The sequence below is a fragment of the Gossypium hirsutum genome, chromosome A09, assembly GCF_007990345.1.
Source record: "Gossypium hirsutum isolate 1008001.06 chromosome A09, Gossypium_hirsutum_v2.1, whole genome shotgun sequence".
Lineage (NCBI taxonomy): Eukaryota > Viridiplantae > Streptophyta > Magnoliopsida > Malvales > Malvaceae > Gossypium > Gossypium hirsutum.
Genome location: NC_053432.1, coordinates 56,394,439 through 56,412,874, shown reverse-complemented (window position 1 = coordinate 56,412,874; position 18,436 = coordinate 56,394,439). Strand labels below are relative to the sequence as shown.

At 33.6% G+C, this 18,436-nt stretch overlaps 1 protein-coding gene and 1 non-coding gene across 3 annotated transcripts; one reads left to right on the top strand and one right to left on the bottom strand.

The window, feature by feature from the left end:
* Nucleotides 1-1,133: 1,133 nt before the first annotated feature.
* Nucleotides 1,134-8,782, top strand: LOC121206665 (peroxisomal fatty acid beta-oxidation multifunctional protein MFP2). Of its 2 annotated transcripts, none has more exons than XM_041077720.1 (18): nucleotides 1,134-1,374; nucleotides 2,409-2,480; nucleotides 2,591-2,656; nucleotides 3,212-3,268; nucleotides 3,357-3,424; nucleotides 3,652-3,733; nucleotides 3,952-4,007; nucleotides 4,136-4,438; nucleotides 4,525-4,611; nucleotides 5,202-5,376; nucleotides 5,482-5,603; nucleotides 5,984-6,147; nucleotides 6,235-6,489; nucleotides 6,591-6,712; nucleotides 6,796-6,917; nucleotides 7,428-7,576; nucleotides 7,664-7,802; nucleotides 8,511-8,782. In XM_041077720.1, exons 1-18 carry the CDS (start codon nucleotides 1,275-1,277, stop codon nucleotides 8,544-8,546), a joined length of 2,175 nt encoding a protein of 724 aa, XP_040933654.1. In that variant the 5' UTR covers nucleotides 1,134-1,274; the 3' UTR covers nucleotides 8,547-8,782. The 2 variants fall into 2 exon arrangements, with proteins under 2 accessions (XP_040933654.1, XP_040933653.1); XM_041077719.1 differs by lacking the exon at nucleotides 8,511-8,782 and adding an exon at nucleotides 8,088-8,401.
* A 6,578-nt stretch (nucleotides 8,783-15,360) lies between these two features.
* On the bottom strand, nucleotides 15,361-15,467 carry LOC121207439 (small nucleolar RNA R71). The gene has a single exon (XR_005902530.1). It is a non-coding gene; the product is annotated as a small nucleolar RNA R71 (small nucleolar RNA).
* Between the last annotated feature and the right edge of the window lie 2,969 nt (nucleotides 15,468-18,436).

Genomic DNA, 18,436 nt, shown 5'->3' with positions numbered 1-18,436 from the left:
CTAATATTAATTGAGTTAAAACTCAATCAGTATAAACATTTTAACTTTAATTCAATTATTTATTAGAAAAAATCAAATAATAATAATAATAATAACAATAATTTGATGTTCACTCGCCAAGAAAAGCAGGTGAGGATTTGAATGTTACTCATCTACATCTTTATCCTTCCTTTTTTCTAGAATACTATTTTATTCATTCCTATTATATTTATTTTATAATATAATATATTACATATAATTTTTTAGCATTAATCCATTACAAAATTAACTTATATCATTTAACATTTTATTTCTAATTAACTGGTTTAAAACCTTTAATTATACCTTTCCTTTTTTTATGACCAACTATTTCTATTATTTATTTAGACTAAATAAATTCTTAAATATTAAATCAATCATTTCACCGATTTGGTTTATGAAACTGAGAATATTCTATTTCCATTTTTTAATTAAATTAGTAAATGTGATTAAGTGTCGTTATAAAACTCGATTTAAAAAAAAAAAATTATAGACAACTACTTTGTTCGCATTATTTTTGTAGCATATTATTATAACTGAATTGATGTAATAAATTAATTAGATAGTAATTTAATTAAAAAATAATAATATTTTTTGTTTTATAAAATAACTTATTTTATTTTATATTTTTATACTAAAAGTATACATGCATTAGGGGAAAAGCCAGAACAAATTTTTAAGGGTTAAATGGAATTTTAATTTTTTATAGTTAATATTTTTATAATTTTTAAAAAATTGAATTAAATTTTTATAATTTTAGAAGGACCAAAGTATAATTTTACCTTATTAATTTAAAATTTTAAAATTTTTAAAAAATCTAAATAACAATTTTCTATTTTAAGGGTGCCGGGCCTGTCAAATCCTCTAAATTCATCTCTAACATGCATAATAATATTTTAAGTTATATTTTTTATAATTAATATATTCTTCATATCATAAAATACATAAAAATTAATTTTTTAAAAATATTAATTATCACTTCCAACAATAAAAACTTATACTTCTTTAAATTTTCACTTTTTTATTTTTAACATTTAACCAAAACCACATTTAAATTAGTTTTTTAAACATTTTTATTATATAATTTCCTTTAAAAAAAAATGAAGGATTACACAGCAACGTCACTTCGACTATTCTTACACGACACTTCATCCTTAATAAATTGTTATTCGCTCAACTGAAACTTTCATTTTCATTTCCACAAATTTGGATCAAATAACAAACAAATATCGAATCAGAAGAAGAAAAAGTCGAAAATGGGGAGCAAGAAGGGAAGAACAATGGTTGAAGTTGGAGCTGATGGGGTTGCTGTTATCACTATCATCAATCCTCCAGTCAATTCTCTTTCACTTGATGGTAATTCCTTTTCTTTTTTTTTTTTGGATCTTTGTTTCTTTTTGCCAATGACCCATTTCTTGTTTGTAGTTTTAGTCAAGGTTTTGAGTTGTGGAATCTCGTGGGATTTCTTTGTTATTAATGAATTGAATTTTTTTTTGTACTAAATTGTTGAAAAATGTTTTGATTTTTCGGTTCATTTGCAAACTAATTATATCGGGTTTTATTCAATTACAGAAGGAAGTTGACGTATTATTCTACTTGACACTTGTTCTTTATAGGATCAGAGTTTAGAGGGAAATTGATGTATTAGGCTACTATGTTGTTCTGGTGTGAGTATATATTCATTAAAAATACAGTATTCTAACTTATTTGAAGAACTTTTATGTCCTCATATTCATATTTGATTATATAGTGTCGATTCAGGTCCGAATGTCAAATATGTAATCCTACTCGGGTATATTAAAAAGTTTTAAAGTATTTTTCTGTATTTAAAGTGTCTCTATATTCATGTTTGATTATACCCTTGGACATGTTTTATATGAATAAAGAGAACCCAAAAAGCTGCCATTGAAGACCTGGCCTTTGTTTCCTTTTGAAGAAACACTGGTGTTGATTCGGGTGTGAGTTCAAATACGGGTATGTATTCGAGAGGGATAGTTCAAAATTTTAAAAATGTTTATGTATTTAAAGGGTCATGTCCTTGTATCCATGTTTGATTTACATTGGACAAGGGTGTCAGTTCAGGTGTGAGTGTCAATTTCATAATTCGAGTGGGGTATATTCAAATTTTTTTCCCCTCCTTTTAATGTATTTGAAGGGTCCTGAAAGTATCAGTTTCCTATATCCGTGTTTGATTATACATCAGACGTGGGCATCTCAAGAGAAATAAGAAGTCGGAAGAACATATTTAGGCAACTGCCTGGCTCGGTTTTGGTCACCTGAAAACTATAGTCATCAGGCTTTTTCCTGATATTTGTAGATTAAATTTTAATGATTATATATAAGTGGGAATAAATGCAATTGATCTCTGATGTCATGTGTATTCCTTGCAGTGTTGCAAAGCTTAAAAGAGAGTTACGATGAGGCCTTACAACGAGATGATGTGAAGGCCATTGTTGTTGCAGGTAAGCTCAAGGAGATTACCCTTAAAATTGAAGGAAAAGTTGTACTAAGATATTGTCCAATACCGGAATTCATTAGTTTGAGATACTAATGTGCCTTGACCTTTGAGCAGGTGCAAATGGAAAATTTTCTGGTGGTTTCGATATTTCTGCTTTTGGTGGAATTCAACAGGGAGCAGGTATACATACTACTAAGGGCGTGCAGTCAGTCAGTATGGTTGAAATTTTTTTTTAAAACCGACTTAACCAACATACTATAAATAATAACCAAAGCAGAATCGACTTAAGTAGGTCGGTTAACCAAATTAACCGAAAATAAATTAGCCAATCTATCCTTTTTTAGTTCATATTTATTTAAGACTATTATATATTTCTTTATGTTTCCTTAGAAAAATCCTAATCATTTGAGAAACGTAATCAACTTTATATTATAATAGTTTCCATATATCTATGATATGTTAAATATATTTAAAAAATATAAATATAATATATTTGTATTAAATCAATTAGTTCTTTCAGCTCGATTATCAGTTATATTAGCCGGCAACCAACTGAATTAAACCGACTCCTTTAATTGACTAAAACTGAAGCCGAATTAGCCAAACCGAATTAATCAAATTGCATCAGCTCTGTTTTAACCATGTTTTGCACACTCCTACATACATTCTTTTGTTTTTTCCCAAGTATTATTGTATATTAATTTGACATTGATAAGATTTGATTGCATTTTCCAGTGCAGCAGCCGAAGTCCGGCTATATATCTGTTGAGGTTCTCACCGACACCATCGAAGGTAATGACCTGGTTACAATTATTTTTAAACAGGAAAGAATTTAAAATTTGTTTGACTCTGTGTTGACTCTAGATGTTTTGTACTTCAGCCGCAAGAAAACCATCTGTTGCTGCCATCGATGGCCTTGCCTTAGGTGGGGGTCTAGAGGTTGCAATGGTAGGTACTATTAAAATTAGTTTGATTTTACTTTGAACCAAGCTTGAGCTTCTATAATAGTATCCAGTCGAGCTTGAGCCAAGTTTCAAGCAGTGACTTTCAAGTTGAGATCTAGCCTCTCATTGTTTGAGTTCGGCTCAGCTTGCTTACAGCCCCAATTGAACTTTTCAGACAATTTCTTATTTTGTTGCTTAGAAAGAAAAAGACCTTAAATATCTCTATTCCAGGTATGTCATGCCCGGATATCGACCCCTACTGCACAACTGGGCCTGCCTGAACTTCAGCTTGGACTAATTCCTGGGTTTGGAGGTATGACTCTTTAATTTAACAGCTTGTTTATGCTGGTTATCTTTATACGAAATCATAGGTTATTGAGGTGAACTATCGATTGTATGTGTGAGGTGCTGTTTTCGGATTACATAACATGCTAATTTTATGCTAATTTGTTATCTTGGCAATATTTACATTTGGGCAACTACTTTTTCTTCTCCTACTATCAGTGTTCTTATGCTTCTAAATTGACTCAGGAACACAGCGACTTCCACGGCTTGTTGGTCTCGTGAAGTCCCTTGAAATGATGTTGGTATGTTGTTAAATCGTCTTTTTGTTTAATGTTACTTTGTTATGACTTGACTAAATGTGATTTACTTCATTAAGTTCTTGTTTGTTAACATAGCATTTTCTTCTTTCTGTCACTTTTCTCATAAATAGACATCAAAGCCGGTTAAAGGCGAAGAAGCCCTTGGATTGGGTCTTGTTGATGCTGTTGTTTCATCTCATGAGTTGGTAAACACTGCATGCCGGTGGGCACTGGATATTTTGGCACGAAGAAAGCCATGGGTTGCTACCCTTTATAAGACTGATAAGATCGAGCCTCTTGGCGAAGCAAGGCAAATACTTAACTTTGCTCGAGCACAGACTCGAAAGAGGGCTCCAAATCTCAAGCACCCCTTGGTTTGCATTGATGTAATCGAGGAGGGCATAGTTAATGGTCCTAAGCCAGCACTGTATAAGGTATCTACTTATCCGGAATAGTGTTTGAATCCCTTTTTTATTTATAGCTATAATTCCCTTCAACACCATATTTCCAATATTGGCAGGAGGTTGAAGCTTTCCAGGGACTTCTCAAATCTGATACCAGCAAAAGCCTGATCCACATCTTCTTTGCTCAGCGTGGAACATCAAAGGTTTAATGATAATTACTACTAGAAACTGTTTGTTGCATCTCTCATACACCATTAATGGATCCTTATATTTCATCCCTTGGTTTAGTGGGTGATATTCTAAGTCTTTTTGTCTTCTCTACTTGGTCTAATACCAAAACAACTTTTTCTATTAAAATCTTTGTTACTAGGACTCTGGTGAGAATGTTAGATGCATATATTTTCTGACACAAGTTTGTTCAATTTTTTACCATGATTTCATGTATTTGAAGAGTCGCATCCCATATCCATGTATGGATATGTGTTGTGCATGGGTGCTTTAAAAACAATGAAGAGTCAGAGCAACATAAATTAAAATCCTCGTATATTTTACATGTGGTTTATGTGGCTTGTAACTGGAATCTCAAACTTGTGGCTTTTAGTTAATTATTAATCAAAATGAAGTGGCTTTTTAATATGAGAATTCTTGATCTATATTACAATATTGATTATACTCTTCAAAGCATCTACTGCTCCAGGCTTCCGTAAAATGTAGCCCATACCTGGATGCTACCCTACCCTTTGTTATTTTCTGCTGAACTTTTTAGAAATACTTATCTCTCTGCAATGGACAGGTTCCTGGGATTACTGATAGGGGCTTGGTGCCAAGAAAAGTGAAGAAGGTTGCTATACTTGGCGGAGGTTTAATGGGCTCGGGAATAGCAACGGCTTTGCTTCTTAGCAATTACACAGTGATCCTGAAAGAAGTGAATGAGAAGTTCTTGGAGGCTGGGATTGGTCGAGTCAAAGGTGAGATCACAATTTGATTATTTATTTTCATTTCCAATATCAATTTTGATGTATTTCTGATTTTAGAATGGTTCTTGTTCTGAGACCGTGTTCATTTTTGTTCAGCCAATTTGGGAAGCCGAGTTAAGAAAGGGCAAATGACTCAAGAAAAGTTTGATAAAACCATGTCTCTGCTCAGGGGAGTTCTTGACTTTGAAAGCTTTCGGGATGTGGACATGGTCATCGAGGTAGTTAATGACACATTATAAGTTCTCCTCATGGATAAAAAAAACCGAACTGGAGGTTGAACTAGTTGGGCCTCCAGTTCTGGTTCAACCATCTTGAGAAGTCTCAAGACATAGTAATTAATAAAATGAACCAAAACATAATGAAAAGGTTCAATTTTTTGTTTATGAAAATCTAGTTTTACTGGTTCGGTTATGTCCGGTTTCAAATTTTCTGGTTCAATTATATGGTTGAACTGTCAGATCAATTGCTACCCAGTTTAATTTGTTGAATCGTCCTGTCCCCACATTTTAGTCCATGGCTTTCCTTTCTTGCGGTTCATGGGGAGGTTTAATATAATATTTTCACCATTTGTACTATTTGTTTATAATCCTTGTAACAGGCTGTAATCGAGAATGTGTCATTGAAGCAACAAATTTTTGCCGATCTTGAGAAATACTGTCCACCACATTGCATACTTGCAAGTAACACTTCCACTATTGATTTGAACTTGATTGGTAAAAGGACCAAATTCCAGGATCGGATTATTGGAGCTCATTTCTTTAGGTAACATCATAACTTCGGTTACCATTTTTCTGCTTTTGCTGTTTCATAACACGGACGATTTATCTGTTACATGTCTATATGACGCAGTCCGGCTCATATCATGCCTTTATTGGAAATTGTTCGTACTGAGCATACATCTCCCCAAATAATTGTTGACTTGCTTGATGTTGGGAAGAAAATAAAGAAGACTCCAATCATCGTTGGAAATTGCACAGGTTTTGCTGTCAATAGGATGTTCTTCCCGTATACGCAAGCAGGCCTTTTCCTTGTTGAACGGGGAACAGATGTTTATCGGATTGACCGAGCAATTACTAAGTTTGGAATGCCTATGGGCCCGTTTAGGTACCTGATTCTGGAAAATATGGCTTGTTATTTTTATTCTTGCGGTTGCTTAACTTTGATGTGCCAATGAATCGGACTTGGTAATTTTTGTATTAATGCAGGCTAGCTGACCTTGTTGGCTTTGGTGTTGCAATTGCCACTGGCTCACAGTTCATTGAGAACTTTCCTGAGCGAACCTATAAATCAATGCTTATCCCAATTATGCAGGAGGATAAGAGAGCAGGTATGATTTTCAGTTGAGCCCAAGCTGCCAAACAAATTACGTCCTTGAGCATATCCTGTTAATTGTATCTGATTTTGTTTCAGGTGAAAGTACTCGAAAAGGTTTTTATTTGTACGATAATAAACACACAGCTAGTCCCGATCCCGAACTAAAAATGTACATTGAGAAGGCGAGGAGCATCTCTGGTGTAGCTGTTGACCCTAAGGTCAGTCTTCATGGATCACAAAACCAGATTGGACCTGCAGGTTCAGTTGGTTGGTCCTATGGTTCAATCATATAAAAATTAAACTTCAAAATTGGAGAATTGACCAGAACCAGTAAAATCCCAATAAAACCGGATTTCTTTTAATTAATTTTGGATTTTTTAATAAAAAAAATTGGGCCTTTTCATCTTTGGCCCAATTTTCTTAAGTTTCTGTTTCTTTTTTTTTTTTAATTTCTTTTATCTTAATTATTATCAATGTGTTTTTAAAAATTTTAAGGTGGTTGAATCAAGAACTGGTGATCTAATTGATTTGACCTCTGGTTTGGTTTTTGCAACTATATTTATATGTTTGAAAATGTGGTATTTTGCATCTCATATTCTATGACCATATATACTACTGTGAAGCACGAGCTGCCTTGATACCAAACATTATAAAGAATAGAATCTAAGTCTTTTCCTTTTCACCACTCGTTCTCAATCTCATATTTGTGGGACTACATTTGTATGCAGTTTGTGAAATTGTCAGAGAAGGACATTGTGGAAATGATATTCTTTCCAGTGGTTAATGAGGCTTGCCGAGTTTTTGCTGAAGGTATTGCAGTGAAAGCATCTGACATTGACATTGCTGCTGTTATGGGCATGGGATTCCCACCTTACAGGTTCGAAACATCTTCGATTTTTTTATTAATTCTTCTTGGTTTTCCATTGGTTTCTCAATCTAATAACTTGCTTAAAAATTTTCTCAGGGGAGGACTCATGTTTTGGGCTGATTCTCTTGGTTCTAAGTACATTTATTCGAGACTTGAGGAGTGGTCGAACTTATACAGAGGATTTTTCAAGCCTTGCGCCTTCTTGGCTGAAAGAGCTGCCAAGGGTGCTCCATTGGTAAGCAAACTCTAAACTGTACATATATTGCTACATTATTCGATAGTGAGTTTATTGCGTCTATTAGAAGCATTGTGGGCATACACTGTGTCTCGCAATCTTGTGAGGGCATTCTTTTTTCCTTTTATTTGAGTATGGAAATTGTCAACTCTTATTAGTTCCGAGTTTCGATAACTTGATGTTGAGTAGCTTAAGGGACCGGGACAATTTTATATGTTTCCTCGTATAATGCCTTTCCTCATTTACACATTGCTATCCCTCGTGCTTGCTCTGTTTACCCTGCAGTTTTCACCAGAGAATAGTTATGGTCTATCTAGAGATGGAAAGAATCCTCGAATCTGTTCAGTTTCCTACCCTCCTCAATTCCATAGGGTCAGCTATTTTTCCTCCTAATTTGGATTCACAGACAAGGTGGTTCGGGTATATATGGATAAAAATCTTGTCAAAAGGACAAAAAATCATCCGTCTCGTTGCCAACTGATTTGGTTGCTCTCCACCTACTTTACTCGGACGTTTTAGGTTGTTGTCTACCTACTTTGCCTGAAAACTGGTCTGAGTGTCATATATGGGTTATCCAGCAAAGTATGTTTTTAAAGTTCCAATGTAAGTCAAGAAAACGGGAAAGCCGGTATAACATAGTTTTCCACCAATTGATATCGAAAACTGTAATATTGATGCTCATCTGATGATTGAACTGTTACATTGCAGAGTGCACCACTGGAGATGGGAAAATCAAGACTATGAAACTGCTTTGATTGCAGTGCTCGGAGATGGCCATTGATGTTTTGGTTTTACCAATTTGCTGCCATTGATAGAATGATAAAGCTCTCAAGATGAGCTCTCAATAATGTTGTTTCAAATCCAAAAAAGGATATGAGATGGGGAGGCAGATAAGCTAAAGAATGAAACATGAATAATAATGGTAATAGACATCTCAGATCATTTCTAGAAACAATCTTAATGTCATCCTTTTCGTTGTCTACGGTTGTCTGCCTCTTGTCTTCCGGAAATCTTTGATTGTTTTCCCCTTGAAATTAGATTGCATTGTTAAAATTCGACTTTATTGAACTGTCCAAGGGTTGGGCAGTCCGTCCGGAAGTAAAATAAACAAAATGAAAAGCAAGGTCTGTACACCACCTCGACATGACCTGTGGATAAGTCACTATCTTGCAAAGATAATCGTATTTTTATTAAAATTTTCATATACTTTTATCGTCAAGTAATCATATGTTATTATTTAGTTGTTTAAAGTGGTATTTTCACGTCAAAAATTTGATTTATAAAAATATTATTTATTAATCGCTCCACTTGAATATGAGATTTATGTACCAATATGGGGCAGGGAAAAAACTGTTGGGTGGAGAACTCTATTTCAAGCACTTTCCTTATAACAACTTGTACCAATATGAGAAGCTTTTTAGCAACCTGAATTGGTAGGATGTAGCATAATGTTCAAATCAGACAAGAGATGATTATTGATACACAACTTAGGACAAGTTGGCTTGGGAGAACAGCTTTTTATTAAAAGGGTTTTTGTCCATAAAAAATAAATAGATTCAAAAAACTACGTTATTGGTAATTTTTCTATGATAAAGTTTTTGATATTTGGGTTGTAGATATGTTAATTTTTGTTAATATTGTTTGGAATTTATTATTTTTGTTGTAATTGATATGTTATTGTTTTATTTAAAATTCTAGCTCATAAATTAATTATAACTGTTCTCTCCCAAATTCTTCTAATCGTCCCTTTCCTTTCTTCTTCTATCTTTCATTCCTAATTCTTTTAATCTTATCATTCTTGGCCGTTTCACAAGTTCTATTAAATTGGTATTAGAGTCTCTTTTCTGGGTATCAACGACATCATAAGGAAAAGTTAATCAAATTCAAATTAAGATTGCAAAAATTCAAACACAGGTGCAAGACAATGATCGTCTAGTTGATATGAGGTTTCAAGGATTTCGTGGGGAAATGAAAGCTAAAATCAAGGCCATATTTTGAAACATCTCTGTGTAAGTTTGGGCTGTTAGGTGCAAGGAGTTCTTGGAATGTCCCCTTTAGGTTAATCCCATGCAGGCAATAGTCAAAATAAGATGATGGTGATAAAAATCGTGATTCTTGTTCTGATTCTTTCGGTTTGATTGTCCCAAATTTTTAGTAGATGATTTTCGAGGATGGTGGAGTAAAATGGAGCAGTATTTTGCAGTAGAGATGGTGTCTGACAGTGCCAAGGTTTGTATTATGATACTGCATTTGGAAGGACGTGCTCAAGGTGGGATTGAGCAATTGGTATGAAGTTATTATTTGCAAGTCATTCGTGATAGGTTTGTACTAGAAGAATTTGATGATCCTAAGTTTTAGATGGTGGCCCTGAAATGACTGGGATCGATAGATCAATTCTACGATGACTTCTCAATCAGCATTTAGATGATTCTTATGCACTTAGCATGTTTGTTAGTAACGTCTGACCTGGTATAAGTCTGCAATTAGAACTATTTGGACCAAAAACCCTTAAAAGGCTTTCTGTTTAGCTAAACAAATTGAATCCATCCAATACTTGTCTACTAGGAAACAAATGAATTCATTTTTAAACAAGTTAGTTATGATTTACCTAGCCATTCTCAATCTACCTTTCCTAAATCCAACTATCTAAATCCTCGGCCTTTTAAAAACCTATAACGCCAACCTAAAGGAACCACCATTACTATAACAATTAAAAATAATGTGCTTATCAACCCAAAACCACCAAATAAGTTAGCTACAACTGCTGAGGTTGAAGATAGGAAGCGTAGGGGCCTTTGTGGCCTAAAATATACTGTAGGTCATAGTATATGCAAAACTAATTGTATTAGCTGCTTTTAGACAATTGTGAAGTAGGAGTTCAACAAGAAGAATTTGCTAATTGTGTTGATAATATGGATTAGAAACTATGCATGTTCAAGCAACATTGGTAATAGAAGTTTGCTTGTACGGATAGACAACGGTAGTATGCATAATTTTCTAGATTATGTTGCTGTGAAAATTTTGGGATTACCTGTAAAAAGACATTTTGCACTGAAGGTTGCTATAGTTGATGAAAAAATTCTTTAGTATTAGCAGAATTTGTGAAAATGTGGGGTGGCTTTGCTAGGGAGTTGAGTTCAAAAATGATTTCATGGTCCTTCCATTGAAGGGATGTGATCTAGTGTTAGGGATCCAATGGTTGGTGAGTTTGGGACCCACCGTTTGGAACTTTGAAGCCTTGACTATGAAATTTTAACATCATAGTGATTGTTGTGAATTGAAAGGACTGTAGCCAGGTGCAGTGCAGGTAATGAATGCTCGATTATCCTCTACGGTGTTGTTGCCAGTGTTAAATAGTCAAGGACATCATCTTAGTACTTATTTGATGGTAATGACAACTATGACTATTGAAAAAAATATGGTTTGAAAACAGTTTTTTTGTATAACAGGAAATTGAAATTTTGAAAATCGATCCAATTTATGATATTTATAGTAATAAACCTTAAACTGAAATTATATTTGTGTCTTCGGATAAGCGGATTTTTGATGTTTCCCGATTTTTAACCCAATAATTTTTTTCGCTATTATCATATCATGAACTGCTTCGAGTGTGAGCTCAAACCAATTGCATTGAAACACAGAACTAGAAAAAAGTCTCTTTTATTTGAGGTGAAAACAGAACTTCTCTCTTCTTTAATAGAAACCAATAAAATTGTTATTCTAGAAAATATATCTAATAGTTGAAAAAAAATTCTCTCTATTTTTCGGCAGAGTAACAATTTCTTAAAGTTGTATGTCACTGGTGTCATCTATTTATAAGAAGAGAAGGTAGAACACTTATTGAATTGTAGAGGTTCGTTTCAAATAGAAAAACAACTTTTTAGTCCAACTAGGAAAGGGAAATGCGTTGATAGGGTGTATTTCCCTCATATGATGGGGATTCGGATCTCTCCCACATCGAGTCTAATTACGAGTACTTCTTAGGCCTTTTGACCTAGTGCTCTATAATGTGATATAGCTCAATTCAAATTTTCTATTTCTTAAAATAAACTTTAATATTCTATATTAAACAATTTTCTCATCCCTATTTTACCCTCAGTAAAATTTTGACGATTTTACCTCCGGTAAATTTTTTGATGATTATATCCCTGATAAAATTTTGAGAAAATATGTTTAATATTTCATAACATAACATTTTCACTGTGATCGAATGGTTTATTTTCATTTTCTAGCTTCAAAACAGCTCAAAAACATAAACTCATTTTTCTGATCATTTTTAAGTAATCCATATAGAATTGTAAATGAATCATTTCTATTTATATTTTTGGAAACCTTTCTAAATGATTCCATCTTTTCACTTCGAAAAAAAAACCACAATTACTAAATGTTTTCCATTTCTCTTTAACTATTCATTTTGTTCATTTTTATTCAAACTTGCAATTTATTTTTGGTTTCAACAAGCTAGCGAAAGGGATCAATTGGACATATGTAATTAGGCCTCAAATGATTTATAATTAAGTTTCAGCTTTTCCCCTATTAATTATAAACTCATTTAGTCACGAATTCATTCAACCATAGTATAATGACTGAGCTTTTGCTAACAACATACCATTACGAAAGCAAGTACTCAGTGCTCGTCCAATGACCTTGTCATAAGTGTGTTACTCTCATAAGATATTTTTGATCTCTTTGGGATAATATCCACTCTCTCAATATGGTTCTATTTTATCTCATGGTAACTATTACGTCTTCCTTCATGAAAAGTCAATTACTATCAAATAGTAATCAAGTCATTCATCACAAAGACGAACAACAGTGACTACGGTTACTTTTCATTAACATGTAATGCCTATGAGAGGATATCATTTACCCATGTCTTGAACTATGAACTCCACTGTTGTGAATGACGCTACATACTTCAGAAGTTATACACCCAACTCACTAACTTTCGATTCCTTGCTATGAAAGTCACAAGTGAATAAATCTAGAAACGGATTCAAGATCTATTCTGCTTGGGTCCAGTCCAATGCATTGTATCTAATGCCCTGATGCCCAAGACAAGGTATCTCCCTAATTAGACTTGATAGACGATATATTAGTCTTTCAATCGGTTTGATCATTTTCGATTAGACTAAGGACATGTTCTAATAATACAATTTATCTTTCCATACTACGATCCGACCACGTAATACCACTTAATGTCAATTTAAACAATAGACAACCAATGAGCAACATTTGTTTCTATTTTTCTTTGCATGCAAAAACCGTTTGAGGATAATAATACAAAGTATATTCATTGTAATAAATGAATTTATTTTATTAACCAATCTGTTCGAAAAAATTACAATGTATATTAATAAAAATACTACACCTAAGGCATGACTTGTCGTAATTAGTTGTAGCAAATTAAACCATTTTCCTTACTTAAAGAGCTTGTATAAATGCAATTTCATCATGTTTTACTTAGTTTTTCACTTTTAGTTTGCGAATAATAAAATGTGTGATTTGAGCTATTTATATGACCTTAGGGACCAAAGTAGGCCTAAAGGAAGACTAACGTATTTGGTAAGTGTGTAGGGTATTATTCGGAGGCACGAGAACACGAGTTTGGTCGTCATGTTGCAACATAGAGGGTCAATGTCATAACATAGTGAGAAGGATACCCAAAATAGCAAAACTACCATCAGTGTCACGATATAGCTAGAGGATGTTGCGACACAGCCCTAAATCCAAGCCTGAGCCTGTAAAATGTCACTAGTGTCACGGCATAGGACAGAGGATATCACGACACTGCCTTGAAGTGAAGAATTAATGAGTCAAAGGCGTTTTGGTCTGCGCAAAAAATTTTAATGTGAAAACGTCAATCTAATTAGGTCAATGGACAACAACCAACCCTAAATCTATAAATAGGCTTCATTAAACACTTCATAAACATCTTTTTTGTTCCTTTAATCTTTTATTCTAGTTTATGTTGCAACTTTCATTTAGTTTTTAATTTTTTTTTTGTACTTAGGATTTCTATTTGTAATTCAGTTTTATTTTTATTCTTCTTCTTCGGAGAATTTTACTTGTGGATTCATCAACTCTTTGTGGATTTTGCTCTTTCAATTATTAATACAAATCTAGATTTCTCTTAAACCTTTATCATTGATCTAGTTTTCATATTTATCTTTTTAATCAAGTTTACGTTGTTTATAAGATTCATGAGGAACTAATCCTCTTATGGGGGATTAGCGAGTGGATGTAAGAGTAATTAATTTCTTAGTGGACCAATTCGTTGGGATAGGAAGAACTTAAATCCAAAGCCTAACAACCCTAGGAAGTCATCTAGGTGGAAATGAACCCAAAATTGGTATTGCCTATCCGTGAACAGCTTACCCCAATTCGGTATAGACTGCGAGGTTGACAGATAAGTAATTCTTGTCGACTCGTTAGTTTAGTGAAAGATCGAGAGGTTCTGCTAGGTTAACAACTAGTTGATTGAGTAGAACCCGAAATAGGAATTAGTTACAACTACCGAGGTGAGTTAGTCTGTCATACCTAGAATTGATGAAGTCAGCAAGTTAATTTTTTGTTTTTCTTTTAATGCAATTTATTTCTTTTTCTTTAATACAAATTTTATTTATCTTATATTTTACTGTAATATAATTTAATTAAAATACTAATTATATCTTTTAATGTCGGAGTTATTACTAATTTAGTATTCACCTCTCTTGGGTATGATCCTCGAAGTACTTCTATACTTTGTTGTATAAACTATATTACAACCTGACCCGTATACTTGCGGAAACTGCCTAATACTTATATTTGGTTGTGGGAATTATACTCTAGACATTAGTACATTTGTAGGCGATCAAGTTATTGGCGCCATTGCTGGGAGGCAACTTTTTTTTTTTTTGCATTCAATAGAATAATTAGGAAATCTTTAAATTATGGATACAATTTTTATTTTATTTTTCCTCACTAACGCTTTTACTTTTCTTTGTGGTTTCAGTGTATGACTTGCAGTAGGGGCACACCTATAGAGCCAGTCACTGATCCAGAAAGAATAATTCGTAAAAATCGTTGACATCAATAACAGATGCAAAACAATCCACCTGCTGCAGTTAACTGACCATGAGAGAACCTATTGTTTGATAAACTTGACTTACCACCATAACTATCGTTAAACCTACCAATGGCTCAAGAAGAAAGAACCTTAAGAAACTATGCGTTACCAAATCTAGAAATGGTACAATGAAGCATTATAAGGTCAACCATCATGGAAAATGATTTTGAGATCAAACTGGCCATGAGCCAAATGATCCAGAATAATCTGTAATTTAGAAGGATAATGACAGAGGACCCAAATCAACATCTAAAGCGGTTTCTCTAACTTTGTGACACTTTAAAATTTAACGGGGTCACCAAGGATGTTAATTGTCTTCAGTTGCTCCTCTTCTCCTTAATAGATAACGCTTTCTCTTGGTTAGATTCGCAAGCACCAGGATTTATCATGATATAGAACGAACTTGTAGAGAAGTTTCTACACAAGTTTTTTCTTATTAACAAGACGGTCCAACTCAAGAAGGAGATTGTCATGTTTAAACAACTAGAAGGAGAAAGTTTTCTCGAAGCTTGGGAATGGTTTAAGACGTTGGTTTAAAGATGCCCACATCCTGGTTTGCTCGACTGGTTATGATTGCAGATGTTCTACAACGGGTTGGATACAAATACAAGATCAGGTATAGATAGAGCCACAAGAGGAGCCTTGATGAACTGAACATACAAAGAGATGTATGATCTTATAGAAAACATGGCGATGAATTCCTTCTAGTGGCCAAATAAATGATTTACTTATGGCCAAAAATCATTTGCGTAAAAAATTGTTCAGGAAGAACATAAATATCAACAGATCTTGGATAGACTTAACCGGATAGAGTCAACATCTAGTGCATTTTTGTTATACGACGAAGATAGACCTATTGGTTAATATTCTGAGAACCCAGCTGAGAATATGAATTACATCAGGAAAAGGGGTGGAAATCCCTATTCAAATACTTATAATCCAAGCTGGAGAGATTATCCGAATTTGAGATGGGGCGGTAATCAATGAGGAGGTAATAATTCTAAACCTATTAAATAAAATATTATTTACCAACCTCCATATCTACAGAAACCTCAGGAAAGGGCCAACCCAAATGACAATGTTGTATGTGGTCAACAACTAGATTTAATCAAGGGAAAGATGCAGACAATGCGAATTGAAGTGAAACAGGTGCAGTCTGAGTGCAATCAAACAAAAAAAACATTGACGAAACTTAAAGATCAAATGATCCAATTGATAAGAATGATGAGAGATATCAAAAGGCAAATCGGCATCAGGATCCCAAACAACACTGAGAACAATCCTTGGAGGGAAGGGAAGGAGTATATGAAAGCAATTGTGCTCCGATAGGGTAAAGTACTGAGTAGCCCGAATAACCCAACTCAAGAGGAGGATAAGAAGGATGTCGATGATATTCAAGAAGAAACCCCTCGAAACAACGATGCTAAACCAAAACCAGAAAGGGTAGTCGAGCCAGAAGCTGAACCAAACCGAGAACCTGCATTGACCAAGGTACGATTCCCCTCTCGGCTAGAGGATAAACAAAAACGGGATGAAGTAGAATTTGTATATTTTTTGAACTTATTCAAGTCGCTTAACGTTAACTTGCCTCTTATTGAATTAATTGAAAACGTTCCTGAATATGCTAAGTACTTAAAAGAAATCATGGGTAGACGTAAGAAAATTAAAATAGGAGATGAAGTCAATATAGACGCATCTTATAGTGCAATAATCTCTAAAAAAATACCTCCAAAACTAAAAGAACCAGAGATTTTTACAATTCCTATAGAGATAGGAGATATTCACTTTAATAAGGCCCTATGTGATCTAGGAGCTAGTATAAATTTAATGCCCTTATCAATATACAAGAAACTCGAGTTAGGCGAACTTAAAAGCACATATATCATACTACAATTAACTGGCAGGTCTTTGGTACAACCAAAAGGGGTACCTGAATATATGTTGATTAAGATGCATAGTGTTATCATCCCGATCTATTTCGTGATTTTGGACTTTGAGAAAGTGTAACAACCTGTTTTTAATCAAATCGAAACAATTGTTTCAGGACCACCAATCATATTTTGAAATAATTTTTATTATTATTTTAATATTTACAGCATGATATTATGATTGTGTAAAAATTTCGTTAAGAAATTTTATCGTTTGAGTGCTTAATTCGTTAAAAAGGACTAACTTGCGCAAAGTGTAAAACTTGTGTTCTATTAGTTAAAGGTGTCTAATAGCTATGGAATATTAAAGTGGAGGCCAGGCCATTAAGTGGTAATTAGAGCATTGATTGCTTAAGTGGACAATTATGGACATCTTTTAAGTGTTTTTAATAGTTTATAATTAAGGTTAATTTAGTAATTATATAATTAAATGATAAAATAAATAAAACCAATTAAGTATCATATTCCATATCATTTTAGCAACTGAAATTAATAAAGAATGGCAGTCATGGGAGCTTAAAGTTTTTTCAACCTTAATTCCTTTGATTAGATCAAGAAAGGCAAAATACGGATTTAGATCGGGGAAAGAACAAAGTTTCAGATTAATCTACTTAATTCCCCATTTTTGCATTCGAGGTAAGTTTGTATGTAATAAGCTTTGTTATAATTGTATTTTAAATGCTTGATATTGCATAAATTGTGAGTACGACTCTAAGGACATGTTCGACGACAATTCGGCAAGTGAAAAATCCCGGTTGAACTTTAGCAATAGATTAGGATACGAATGACATGTCATTAGAGGTTATGTGATTTGGGTACTGGCTCGTACGTCCTACCGATGGCTAAGTTATCAGGCATGTGTTGTGGATACTCGTCAGCTTGTATGAGTAGCACAGTGTAGTTTCGTCATGACCGTCAGCTTATGTGAGCAGACTAATTGATAGCTCTAGTGTGAGAATTATTTATGATATGAGATTGAGATAGCTTCGGTTATATATATGTGGCACTTAGTGTAACACCCCCTACCCGTATCCGTCGCCGGAATAGAGTACGAGGCATTACCGAGGAGTACAAAACACTTACAGATAATTTAAATATATTTTCATAACAACTTGTCTCGATTTCATACTATTTCATATTTAAGCTTTACTCACCAAAGTATTTGAAATATCATCTTTATGCAAATAGCACACACGAGGTACATAATTCCATAGTTAAGAATGAACACATTTATCAAACATATTCTACATTCATATATCAATGTCTTACATTTCCATATATCAATAACCGTAATTTTTCTTGTTTTTCAGATAATTATGTGTAACCATTGATAAGCATGTAATTCACTGTTTCTTCTTGTCAATCACAATTTCAAATGACAAATTCGTGTGAATCAGCTCAACCCCATTAGGTGTTTAAATTCTGTCACTTTGATTCACATACTCATAATTTACTAACATATCCTGTTAAACAAAATCTCTGAATGATAAAATCACATAATTGAGCTCAATAATAATAATGATAACATTACTTACATTTATTTTTCCACATGTTACATTTACGACTTACCAACTTTCCATCCAAGGAACAACTTATGG

Excerpts from the sequence above, each read along its gene's own strand:
- LOC121206665 (XM_041077719.1), top strand. The coding sequence starts at position 1,275 with ATGGGGAGCAAGAAGGGAAGAACAATGGTTGAAGTTGGAGCTGATGGG. Across the intron at positions 4,008-4,135 it reads AGTCCCTTGAAATGATGTTG|ACATCAAAGCCGGTTAAAGG; the intron begins GTATGTTGTTAA and ends TCTCATAAATAG. Across the intron at positions 7,803-8,087 it reads CTGCCAAGGGTGCTCCATTG|TTTTCACCAGAGAATAGTTA; the intron begins GTAAGCAAACTC and ends TTTACCCTGCAG.